Source organism: Pyrus communis, chromosome 9, assembly GCF_041283825.1.
Source record: "Pyrus communis isolate YQ-2024b chromosome 9, ASM4128382v1, whole genome shotgun sequence".
Lineage (NCBI taxonomy): Eukaryota > Viridiplantae > Streptophyta > Magnoliopsida > Rosales > Rosaceae > Pyrus > Pyrus communis.
Genome location: NC_142573.1, coordinates 23623941 through 23637719, shown reverse-complemented (window position 1 = coordinate 23637719; position 13779 = coordinate 23623941). Strand labels below are relative to the sequence as shown.

General features: G+C 33.3%; 1 protein-coding gene across 1 annotated transcript; it reads left to right on the top strand.

Annotated features, from left to right (window-relative positions):
- The first annotated feature begins 9802 nt into the window (after positions 1-9802).
- LOC148694435 (uncharacterized) lies at positions 9803-12947 on the top strand. The gene is made up of 8 exons (XM_088700410.1): positions 9803-9901; positions 10099-10246; positions 10318-10406; positions 11565-11745; positions 11876-11968; positions 12163-12248; positions 12335-12401; positions 12490-12947. Exons 4-8 carry the CDS (start codon positions 11584-11586, stop codon positions 12577-12579), a joined length of 498 nt encoding a protein of 165 aa, XP_088556536.1. The 5' UTR covers positions 9803-9901; positions 10099-10246; positions 10318-10406; positions 11565-11583; the 3' UTR covers positions 12580-12947.
- Positions 12948-13779: the final 832 nt, after the last annotated feature.

The following is a 13779-nucleotide window of genomic DNA, read 5'->3' as shown; positions in this document are numbered from 1 at the left end:
TTTGTCCCGTTGTTTAATCTCTACACGCTTGTTTTTTACAATTTTTGGCGTATGCGATCTCAAAGCATATACAAACAAGTTTGACGGTTGGATCGTTGAAACTAGTTTTGTACAATGCGTATCCCATCAAAACATTAGATTCACTAACACTTGAAATTTATTTAAACTTTCATTAAGTATAACATAATATTTTGTGGTATGCACTTGTGTAAATATTTTAAATGGACGATCGAATCAGTTTGTTGTATTCATATAGGGTCAATGAGTGTAGCTGTAAAAAATCAACAAAATCGGAGCTAATATAACCGTTAAATCATGATTTTTCGTTTATAGCCGTCGAAAAGGTTTGTCCCGTTGTTTGATCTCTACATGTTTGTTTTTTACAATTTTTGGCGTATGGGATCTCAAAGCATATACAAACAAATTTGACGGTTGGATTTTTGAAATGAGTTTGGTACAATGCATTTCCTATCAAATTCAATGGTATATGTATTTACTAAGAAGATTTTAATTAATTTATTTTGTACTCATAAGCAAAACGGTAAAAAAAAAAAAAAAAAAAAAAAAGCAGAGGACTTTGCGCGACGTAGGTACAACTGCGTCGCGCAAAACAGGCTTGCGCGACGTAATTGTACCTACGTCGCGCAAAGTACTCTGTTTTTTTTTTTTTGGCCTTTTCCTTTTCTTTTGGGGTTCTTGCATTGCCTTTTTCTTTTGTGGTATCAACTTGTGTAAATGTTTTAAATTGACGATCGAATTAGTTCATTATATTCATATAGGGTTAAACAATGCAACTGTAAAAAATCATCAAAATCGGAGTTAATATAACCGTTAAATCGTAAGTTTTCGTTTATAGCCGTCGAAAAGGTTTGTCCCGTTGTTTAATCTCTACACGCTTGTTTTTTACAATTTTTGGCGTATGCGATCTCAAAACATATACAAACAAGTTTGACGGTTGGATCGTTGAAACTAGTTTTGTACAATGGGTATCCCATCAAAACATTAGATTCACTAACACTTGAAATTTATTTAAACTTTCATTAAGTATAACATAATATTTTGTGGTATGCACTTGTGTAAATATTTTAAATGGACGATCGAATTAGTTTATTGTATTCATATAGGGTCAATGAGTGTAGCTGTAAAAAATCAACAAAATCGGAGCTAATATAACCGTTAAATCATGATTTTTCGATTATAGCCGTCGAAAAGGTTTGTCCCGTTGTTTGATCTCTACATGTTTGTTTTTTACAATTTTTGGCGTATGGGATCTCAAAGCATATACAAACAAATTTGAGGGTTGGATTTTTGAAATTAGTTTGGTACAATGCATTTCCTATCAAATTCAATGGTATATGTATTTACTAAGAAGATTTTAATTAATTTATTTTGTACTCATAAGCAAAACGGTAAAAAAAAAAAAAAAAAAAAAAAGCAGAGGACTTTGCGCGACGTAGGTACAACTGCGTCGCGCAAAACAGGCTTGCGCGACGTAATTGTACCTACGTCGCGCAAAGTACTCTGTTTTTTTTTTTTTTTTGCCTTTTCCTTTTCTTTTGGGGTTCTTGCATTGCCTTTTTCTTTTGTGGTATCAACTTGTGTAAATGTTTTAAATTGACGATCGAATTAGTTCATTATATTCATATAGGGTAAAACAATGCAGCTGTAAAAAATCATCAAAATCGGAGTTAATATAACCGTTAAATCGTAAGTTTTCGTTTATAGCCGTCGAAAAGGTTTGTCCCGTTGTTTAATCTCTACACGCTTGTTTTTTACAATTTTTGGCGTATGCGATCTCAAAGCATATACAAACAAGTTTGACGGTTGGATCGTTGAAACTAGTTTTGTACAATGCGTATCCCATCAAAACATTAGATTCACTAACACTTGAAATTTATTTAAACTTTCATTAAGTATAACATAATATTTTGTGGTATGCACTTGTGTAAATATTTTAAATGGACGATCGAATCAGTTTGTTGTATTCATATAGGGTCAATGAGTGTAGCTGTAAAAAATCAACAAAATCGGAGCTAATATAACCGTTAAATCATGATTTTTCGTTTATAGCCGTCGAAAAGGTTTGTCCCGTTGTTTGATCTCTACATGTTTGTTTTTTACAATTTTTGGCGTATGGGATCTCAAAGCATATACAAACAAATTTGACGGTTGGATTTTTGAAATGAGTTTGGTACAATGCATTTCCTATCAAATTCAATGGTATATGTATTTACTAAGAAGATTTTAATTAATTTATTTTGTACTCATAAGCAAAACGGTAAAAAAAAAAAAAAAAAAAAAAAGCAGAGGACTTTGCGCGACGTAGGTACAACTGCGTCGCGCAAAACAGGCTTGCGCGACGTAATTGTACCTACGTCGCGCAAAGTACTCTGTTTTTTTTTTTTTGGCCTTTGCCTTTTCTTTTGGGGTTCTTGCATTGCCTTTTTCTTTTGTGGTATCAACTTGTGTAAATGTTTTAAATTGACGATCGAATTAGTTCATTATATTCATATAGGGTTAAACAATGCAACTGTAAAAAATCATCAAAATCGGAGTTAATATAACCGTTAAATCGTAAGTTTTCGTTTATAGCCGTCGAAAAGGTTTGTCCCGTTGTTTAATCTCTACACGCTTGTTTTTTACAATTTTTGGCGTATGCGATCTCAAAACATATACAAACAAGTTTGACGGTTGGATCGTTGAAACTAGTTTTGTACAATGTGTATCCCATCAAAACATTAGATTCACTAACACTTGAAATTTATTTAAACTTTCATTAAGTATAACATAATATTTTGTGGTATGCACTTGTGTAAATATTTTAAATGGACGATCGAATTAGTTTATTGTATTCATATAGGGTCAATGAGTGTAGCTGTAAAAAATCAACAAAATCGGAGCTAATATAACCGTTAAATCATGATTTTTCGATTATAGCCGTCGAAAAGGTTTGTCCCGTTGTTTGATCTCTACATGTTTGTTTTTTACAATTTTTGGCGTATGGGATCTCAAAGCATATACAAACAAATTTGAGGGTTGGATTTTTGAAATTAGTTTGGTACAATGCATTTCCTATCAAATTCAATGGTATATGTATTTACTAAGAAGATTTTAATTAATTTATTTTGTACTCATAAGCAAAACGGTAAAAAAAAAAAAAAAAAAAAAAAGCAGAGGACTTTGCGCGACGTAGGTACAACTGCGTCGCGCAAAACAGGCTTGCGCGACGTAATTGTACCTACGTCGCGCAAAGTACTCTGTTTTTTTTTTTTTTTTGCCTTTTCCTTTTCTTTTGGGGTTCTTGCATTGCCTTTTTCTTTTGTGGTATCAACTTGTGTAAATGTTTTAAATTGACGATCGAATTAGTTCATTATATTCATATAGGGTAAAACAATGCAGCTGTAAAAAATCATCAAAATCGGAGTTAATATAACCGTTAAATCGTAAGTTTTCGTTTATAGCCGTCGAAAAGGTTTGTCCCGTTGTTTAATCTCTACACGCTTGTTTTTTACAATTTTTGGCGTATGCGATCTCAAAGCATATACAAACAAGTTTGACGGTTGGATCGTTGAAACTAGTTTTGTACAATGCGTATCCCATCAAAACATTAGATTCACTAACACTTGAAATTTATTTAAACTTTCATTAAGTATAACATAATATTTTGTGGTATGCACTTGTGTAAATATTTTAAATGGACGATCGAATCAGTTTGTTGTATTCATATAGGGTCAATGAGTGTAGCTGTAAAAAATCAACAAAATCGGAGCTAATATAACCGTTAAATCATGATTTTTCGTTTATAGCCGTCGAAAAGGTTTGTCCCGTTGTTTGATCTCTACATGTTTGTTTTTTACAATTTTTGGCGTATGGGATCTCAAAGCATATACAAACAAATTTGACGGTTGGATTTTTGAAATGAGTTTGGTACAATGCATTTCCTATCAAATTCAATGGTATATGTATTTACTAAGAAGATTTTAATTAATTTATTTTGTACTCATAAGCAAAACGGTAAAAAAAAAAAAAAAAAAAAAAAGCAGAGGACTTTGCGCGACGTAGGTACAACTGCGTCGCGCAAAACAGGCTTGCGCGACGTAATTGTACCTACGTCGCGCAAAGTACTCTGTTTTTTTTTTTTTGGCCTTTGCCTTTTCTTTTGGGGTTCTTGCATTGCCTTTTTCTTTTGTGGTATCAACTTGTGTAAATGTTTTAAATTGACGATCGAATTAGTTCATTATATTCATATAGGGTTAAACAATGCAACTGTAAAAAATCATCAAAATCGGAGTTAATATAACCGTTAAATCGTAAGTTTTCGTTTATAGCCGTCGAAAAGGTTTGTCCCGTTGTTTAATCTCTACACGCTTGTTTTTTACAATTTTTGGCGTATGCGATCTCAAAACATATACAAACAAGTTTGACGGTTGGATCGTTGAAACTAGTTTTGTACAATGTGTATCCCATCAAAACATTAGATTCACTAACACTTGAAATTTATTTAAACTTTCATTAAGTATAACATAATATTTTGTGGTATGCACTTGTGTAAATATTTTAAATGGACGATCGAATTAGTTTATTGTATTCATATAGGGTCAATGAGTGTAGCTGTAAAAAATCAACAAAATCGGAGCTAATATAACCGTTAAATCATGATTTTTCGATTATAGCCGTCGAAAAGGTTTGTCCCGTTGTTTGATCTCTACATGTTTGTTTTTTACAATTTTTGGCGTATGGGATCTCAAAGCATATACAAACAAATTTGACGGTTGGATTTTTGAAATGAGTTTGGTACAATGCATTTCCTATCAAATTCAATGGTATATGTATTTACTAAGAAGATTTTAATTAATTTATTTTGTACTCATAAGCAAAACGGTAAAAAAAAAAAAAAAAAAAAAAAGCAGAGGACTTTGCGCGACGTAGGTACAACTGCGTCGCGCAAAACAGGCTTGCGCGACGTAATTGTACCTACGTCGCGCAAAGTACTCTGTTTTTTTTTTTTTTTTTGCCTTTTCCTTTTCTTTTGGGGTTCTTGCATTGCCTTTTTCTTTTGTGGTATCAACTTGTGTAAATGTTTTAAATTGACGATCGAATTAGTTCATTATATTCATATAGGGTAAAACAATGCAGCTGTAAAAAATCATCAAAATCGGAGTTAATATAACCGTTAAATCGTAAGTTTTCGTTTATAGCCGTCGAAAAGGTTTGTCCCGTTGTTTAATCTCTACACGCTTGTTTTTTACAATTTTTGGCGTATGCGATCTCAAAGCATATACAAACAAGTTGGACGGTTGGATCGTTGAAACTAGTTTTGTACAATGCGTATCCCATCAAAACATTAGATTCACTAACACTTGAAATTTATTTAAACTTTCATTAAGTATAACATAATATTTTGTGGTATGCACTTGTGTAAATATTTTAAATGGACGATCGAATCAGTTTGTTGTATTCATATAGGGTCAATGAGTGTAGCTGTAAAAAATCAACAAAATCGGAGCTAATATAACCGTTAAATCATGATTTTTCGTTTATAGCCGTCGAAAAGGTTTGTCCCGTTGTTTGATCTCTACATGTTTGTTTTTTACAATTTTTGGCGTATGGGATCTCAAAGCATATACAAACAAATTTGACGGTTGGATTTTTGAAATGAGTTTGGTACAATGCATTTCCTATCAAATTCAATGGTATATGTATTTACTAAGAAGATTTTAATTAATTTATTTTGTACTCATAAGCAAAACGGTAAAAAAAAAAAAAAAAAAAAAAAGCAGAGGACTTTGCGCGACGTAGGTACAACTGCGTCGCGCAAAACAGGCTTGCGCGACGTAATTGTACCTACGTCGCGCAAAGTACTCTGTTTTTTTTTTTTTGGCCTTTGCCTTTTCTTTTGGGGTTCTTGCATTGCCTTTTTCTTTTGTGGTATCAACTTGTGTAAATGTTTTAAATTGACGATCGAATTAGTTCATTATATTCATATAGGGTTAAACAATGCAACTGTAAAAAATCATCAAAATCGGAGTTAATATAACCGTTAAATCGTAAGTTTTCGTTTATAGCCGTCGAAAAGGTTTGTCCCGTTGTTTAATCTCTACACGCTTGTTTTTTACAATTTTTGGCGTATGCGATCTCAAAACATATACAAACAAGTTTGACGGTTGGATCGTTGAAACTAGTTTTGTACAATGTGTATCCCATCAAAACATTAGATTCACTAACACTTGAAATTTATTTAAACTTTCATTAAGTATAACATAATATTTTGTGGTATGCACTTGTGTAAATATTTTAAATGGACGATCGAATTAGTTTATTGTATTCATATAGGGTCAATGAGTGTAGCTGTAAAAAATCAACAAAATCGGAGCTAATATAACCGTTAAATCATGATTTTTCGATTATAGCCGTCGAAAAGGTTTGTCCCGTTGTTTGATCTCTACATGTTTGTTTTTTACAATTTTTGGCGTATGGGATCTCAAAGCATATACAAACAAATTTGAGGGTTGGATTTTTGAAATTAGTTTGGTACAATGCATTTCCTATCAAATTCAATGGTATATGTATTTACTAAGAAGATTTTAATTAATTTATTTTGTACTCATAAGCAAAACGGTAAAAAAAAAAAAAAAAAAAAAAAGCAGAGGACTTTGCGCGACGTAGGTACAACTGCGTCGCGCAAAACAGGCTTGCGCGACGTAATTGTACCTACGTCGCGCAAAGTACTCTGTTTTTTTTTTTTTTTTGCCTTTTCCTTTTCTTTTGGGGTTCTTGCATTGCCTTTTTCTTTTGTGGTATCAACTTGTGTAAATGTTTTAAATTGACGATCGAATTAGTTCATTATATTCATATAGGGTAAAACAATGCAGCTGTAAAAAATCATCAAAATCGGAGTTAATATAACCGTTAAATCGTAAGTTTTCGTTTATAGCCGTCGAAAAGGTTTGTCCCGTTGTTTAATCTCTACACGCTTGTTTTTTACAATTTTTGGCGTATGCGATCTCAAAGCATATACAAACAAGTTTGACGGTTGGATCGTTGAAACTAGTTTTGTACAATGCGTATCCCATCAAAACATTAGATTCACTAACACTTGAAATTTATTTAAACTTTCATTAAGTATAACATAATATTTTGTGGTATGCACTTGTGTAAATATTTTAAATGGACGATCGAATCAGTTTGTTGTATTCATATAGGGTCAATGAGTGTAGCTGTAAAAAATCAACAAAATCGGAGCTAATATAACCGTTAAATCATGATTTTTCGTTTATAGCCGTCGAAAAGGTTTGTCCCGTTGTTTGATCTCTACATGTTTGTTTTTTACAATTTTTGGCGTATGGGATCTCAAAGCATATACAAACAAATTTGACGGTTGGATTTTTGAAATGAGTTTGGTACAATGCATTTCCTATCAAATTCAATGGTATATGTATTTACTAAGAAGATTTTAATTAATTTATTTTGTACTCATAAGCAAAACGGTAAAAAAAAAAAAAAAAAAAAAAAAGCAGAGGACTTTGCGCGACGTAGGTACAACTGCGTCGCGCAAAACAGGCTTGCGCGACGTAATTGTACCTACGTCGCGCAAAGTACTCTGTTTTTTTTTTTTTTTTGCCTTTTCCTTTTCTTTTGGGGTTCTTGCATTGCCTTTTTCTTTTGTGGTATCAACTTGTGTAAATGTTTTAAATTGACGATCGAATTAGTTCATTATATTCATATAGGGTTAAACAATGCAACTGTAAAAAATCATCAAAATCGGAGTTAATATAACCGTTAAATCGTAAGTTTTCGTTTATAGCCGTCGAAAAGGTTTGTCCCGTTGTTTAATCTCTACACGCTTGTTTTTTACAATTTTTGGCGTATGCGATCTCAAAGCATATACAAACAAGTTTGACGGTTGGATCGTTGAAACTAGTTTTGTACAATGCGTATCCCATCAAAACATTAGATTCACTAACACTTGAAATTTATTTAAACTTTCATTAAGTATAACATAATATTTTGTGGTATGCACTTGTGTAAATATTTTAAATGGACGATCGAATCAGTTTGTTGTATTCATATAGGGTCAATGAGTGTAGCTGTAAAAAATCAACAAAATCGGAGCTAATATAACCGTTAAATCATGATTTTTCGTTTATAGCCGTCGAAAAGGTTTGTCCCGTTGTTTGATCTCTACATGTTTGTTTTTTACAATTTTTGGCGTATGGGATCTCAAAGCATATACAAACAAATTTGACGGTTGGATTTTTGAAATGAGTTTGGTACAATGCATTTCCTATCAAATTCAATGGTATATGTATTTACTAAGAAGATTTTAATTAATTTATTTTGTACTCATAAGCAAAACGGTAAAAAAAAAAAAAAAAAAAAAAACAGAGGACTTTGCGCGACGTAGGTACAACTGCGTCGCGCAAAACAGGCTTGCGCGACGTAATTGTACCTACGTCGCGCAAAGTCCTCTGTTTTTTTTTTTTTGGCCTTTTCCTTTTCTTTTGGGGTTCTTGCATTGCCTTTTTCTTTTGTGGTATCAACTTGTGTAAATGTTTTAAATTGACGATCGAATTAGTTCATTATATTCATATAGGGTTAAACAATGCAACTGTAAAAAATCATCAAAATCGGAGTTAATATAACCGTTAAATCGTAAGTTTTCGTTTATAGCCGTCGAAAAGGTTTGTCCCGTTGTTTAATCTCTACACGCTTGTTTTTTACAATTTTTGGCGTATGCGATCTCAAAGCATATACAAACAAGTTTGACGGTTGGATCGTTGAAACTAGTTTTGTACAATGCGTATCCCATCAAAACATTAGATTCACTAACACTTGAAATTTATTTAAACTTTCATTAAGTATAACATAATATTTTGTGGTATCCACTTGTGTAAATATTTTAAATGGACGATCGAATGAGTTTGTTGTATTCATATAGGGTCAATGAGTGTAGCTGTAAAAAATCAACAAAATCGGAGTTAATATAACCGTTAAATCATGATTTTTCGTTTATAGCCGTCGAAAAGGTTTGTCCCGTTATTTGATCTCTACACGTTTTTTTTTGCGATTTTTGGCGTATGCGATCCCAATGCATATACAAACAAGTTTGACGGTTGGATCGTTGAAACTAGTTTTGTACAATGCGTATCCCATCAAAACAATAGATTCACTAACGCTTGAAGTTTATTTATATTGTCATTAAGTATAACATAATATTTTGTGGTATCCATTTTTGTAAATATTTTAAATTGAAAATCGAACCAGTTTGTTGTATTCATGTAGGGTCAATGAGTGTAGTTGTCAAAAATCATCAAAATCGGAGTTAATATAACCGTTAAATCGTGATTTTTCGTTTATAGCCGTCGAAAAGGTTTGTCTCATTACTTAATCTCTGCATGTTTGTTTTTTGTGATATTTGGTGTATGGGATCTCCAAGTATATACAAATAAGTTTGACGGTTGGATCATTGAAACTAATTTCGGATAATGTGTTTCCTATCAAATTCAATGGTATATGTATTTACTAAGTAGATTTTAATTTATTTATTTTGTACTTATAAGCAAAACGGGTAAAAAAAAAAAAAAAAAAAAAAAAAAAAAAAAAAAAAAGGGGACTTTGCGCGACCTAGGTGTATGTGCGTCGCGCAAACCTGTTTTGCGCGACGTAGTTATGCGTCGCGCAAGATTTGTTGCCAAACTATGGATATTTTACCCCTTTTTTCCAACTTTGCGCGACGCAGGTTCACTACGTCGCGCAAAGTGAACACGAAAATATCCCTTTTTGTCTTTCTGTCCAGTGTTCTAACCCAAGTCAAAAGCTCCGTAGCTGCCTTCCCCTCTTCCTCACCTGCAGACCTCCATTCCTCACCTGCAGACCTCCGTAGCCACCTGATCACACTCAGGTGATTTAAAAACATCTATGTTATTCATTCATTTTTTTTATATATATGATTGTATTGAAATTTTTGTTAATATTACCAAATATATTGAAAATTTTGATCTTTTTTGTTCTTATCATGCATATATGATTGAGGGTAAATACTCAGTTTGATAAATTCCCAATATATTGAAAATTTTGATCTCCTATTGATGATGGCAGTGTAGCACAAAGGGACTCCTTCTCTGACGTGAGGGTAAATACTCAGTTTAGTGATCCCCCTGTTGTTGCAGCTGCACTAGAAAACTCTAACGTATTATCTGAAGGCCAAATTAATGACTCTATCCTGAGAATTGAGAGGAAACGCAAGGTATACTTGTTTAGTTAACTTTAGTATAGTATATTTTGTCAACCAAGGACTTAAGTAGTTGCATCTTGTAGGTGAAGAAGCGAGAATCGCTAAAGAAGTTGAAGCTCATGAGTTGCGGATCCGCAAGGAGCTGGAGAAACAAGAAATTCTGAGGAGAAAGGTTCTATTTTTAAGTCCTAAACAATTTTTTCAGAAGCATATATAGCAATTAATATGATGATATTTTGATTTTTCTGTTTATAAAACAAGGAAATGGAAAAACGTGAGAGATGAAAAGAAAAGAGACGTTGATGTGTGAGAGGCAACGCAAGGAAGAGAGATTAAAACGTGAGCAAAAACGTGAAATTGAACGAAGGGAAAACTTTTCATTTTATAGCCTAATACAAGCATACATGTCTTGTGCGAATCTACCAACAATGGAAATTAAAATGACGTTTACTTCAAATCATCATAAATTAAATTCATTTGAAAAAGTTTGGTAAATTAAGGTGATTGCAAATAATCGGCTCTTTTGAGTTTGCGTAACTGAATTAAACAAAAAACAATAGCATGACATACTTAAGGCCCTAGAACACATAATGCACAGAAACAAATAAAACTAAGCAACCACTAAACAGCTAAAAGCTTATTCACAAAAGGCACAAATAATGGATATAAACATTATACAACTTACTTAAGCACTCTAAATCACACATATGACAGATATTAGTGTCCCACAAGAAAATGTACCTGTCGAATACCATTACATGAACAAACAATCTGAATTAAACGAAATGATCACTGGACTACTGATAAATCAAAACTGACATTTTAAAATAGCTGTCTACTTCGATATATGAAACAAGAATGGTGGACAAACAGGACACTCTTTCGAAATTTATGAACAATCCCTTCATCTTTACAGTTTATAGCATATCATATCATGCCCTCTATGAAGATTTACGGAATCTATTAATGGTGCAAAGGAGCTTTTAATCCTCATGGATAGGAAATTTTTTAAATTACCATAAAAAAAATAAAAGCAAAAGCAATATTTTAAGGAAGATTGTAAAGATCTAAAATTTCAGTCAGTGTAGTACGAATTAATTGTTTTGTAGTGTCCAATCCTTCATTTCAGTTTGCATGGAAACAACAAATGAGCCAAATGCTTTGGGAGTAAATTTTTGTTGAATTAATCATACTTCACTCTGTTCAAAAAACAAAAAATTTGTTTTTGCTTTGTTCACAAAACAAAAAAATTGTTGTGGCGTTTTCATTTTTATATCGTATCATTTCTTGAGTATGGCCCCATACATGCGCCTTGTATCTTTGCTTTCAGACATCTGGACCACTTTTAGATGAAAGCCAGATCCATTGTGGAGGAGATAAAGCAGGTGATCACTGCCAGCTCCAGTAGAAAAAGAGAGAGAGCAGAAAGGACCAAAGCAGAAGACTTTGATGCTGAGGAACAGGAGCTGATTAAAGAGGAAAACGAACAAGAGGAAGAAGTTTTTGATCAAGTGAGTTTTTTTACCACAATCCTTAGGTAGCTCGTCAATAATATTGTTGATTTTTTAATTTGTAGGCCATCGTTTATATAGTGTGGGACTTTGTCCTGGTTCTCTTCAACACTTCTTTTAATTGTTCCAGGTGGGAGAGATCATTGGAACTTTGATTAAAACGTTTAAAGCCACTTTCTTGCCTTTCTTTGATGAGCTAGCATCGTATTTAACGCCTATGTGGGTAAGTTACGTCTCACGGGTGCAGCCTTTCTTTCGGTTCCAATTTTAGGATTTTAGTTGTTTATATTTGCTTGATCACTCCCTAGAAATCTTCACCCTGTGGAAGAAGAATGTTAATTTTTTTGTCAGCCATTATGTTTGAGCTAATTTGTTTGTCTTTTGAATTATATTATTCATTTTGGGTCCTAAACACAGGCCAAGGATAAAACACCTGAAGAGAGAAGGATTGCAATATGCATCTTTGATGAAGTTGCAGAGCAGTGTCGTGAAGCAGCTGTAAAGTAAGTTTTTCTAAATAGAACCTCAGGTTTTACTTTAAGTAATTCTTGTCATTCTATACTCATTGGTTCTGATTTGGTTGGATCAGATATTATGACACATTTCTTCCTTTTCTGTTGGAGGCTTGCAATGACGAAAACCCTGATGTTCGACAGGTCTGATATCAACGAACTGTTTCAATATGTATCAGGTTGCTTTTCCTCATTAGCGTTAAGTGGTTTTTGTTTTACTTTTGTTTTTCAGGCAGCTGTATATGGACTTGGTGTTTGTTCAGAGTTTGGTGGAGCAGTAATTAAACCTCTCATTGGCGGTAATTCTGCTTGCATATATTAAATAGATGAAATATTAATTGTTCCGTGGCAGAACTGGAGAGTGTGTTCTTTGCAATCTTAAGCCAGAAAACATGTGGAGTATTAAGTCATATACAACGAGAATGTGAGGGACCTGGTAATGTAGAAAGGTACTGTGGTTGAGAAGCTGGTGGAGGAAACTGCAAGCAATGATCAGCATTTGGGACATTTAATCAGCAACGTTGTGCTGCTGCATTTGAAACTGCAAGCAATGATCAGCATTTGAGACTCAGATTGTTTGTTTCCTTAAATGTTGTGCTACTGCATTCTTTAAATGTTGTGCTGGACAAAAACAAACCTTGCAAATTGCAATGTATATTTTTTTCCTTAATTAAAAGTTTGAAGTCTATACTCCCTCTCTCTATAAATATAATAGAGAAACCACAAGCAGAGAGTCACAAAACAATTGAATTATCTCATAGCCTTATATGATATAAAGTTGAAATAAAGTTGACTGAGCAATTTGCGAAAACTTAGAACAAACACAATTGGTTCAGTATGCTTCATCAAGCACAAGGGCAATGCAAAAGAAAGCAAAAGGAAAAGGAAAGAAAAAGGAAAAGGACAAGGGCGACGAAGGTGCGTTGAGCTAAGTTTTGCGCGACGAAGGACCTGCGTCGCGCAAAGTGTTTTTTGTACTAGTGTGAATGAACAATGAGGAAGAATTTGAGAATACATGCGGACAAGAGATGCATTGGGAGATGTGTCTTTTGGACTTGAACCTACCCTAGTGAATACTAATCGGGTTTACTTGGTAACAAAGTGGATGTGGAAGATTTTGAACTATTCACCGCAGCAGTAAACCGAGATAATAAGCAACACACATGACTAATCCTAATATATTATGATTCATACGGTTGTGTTCATTTTGGTTTTGAACAATTCTCGGATTCATGAGAGCTTTAGAGAATTCAGTCATCTCATACTCATATAAGCTACCCACTTCTACTCTCATATAGGGGACCACTGATTAAAAATAGTTGCTTTATTCCTCTTATTTTTAAGATATCACTGTCATTAAATATAAATATACACCCTAAAACTTCTGTAGACAACACACTTCTTCCACCATAGGAATGAGGTATATAGTGTGTTAACTTCTTTGAATCATACCCAACCAGTTTGCCTATTGAACTTAGACCATGGAATCTCCAATCAACAAAGTTAGGTTTCCAGCCGGCTA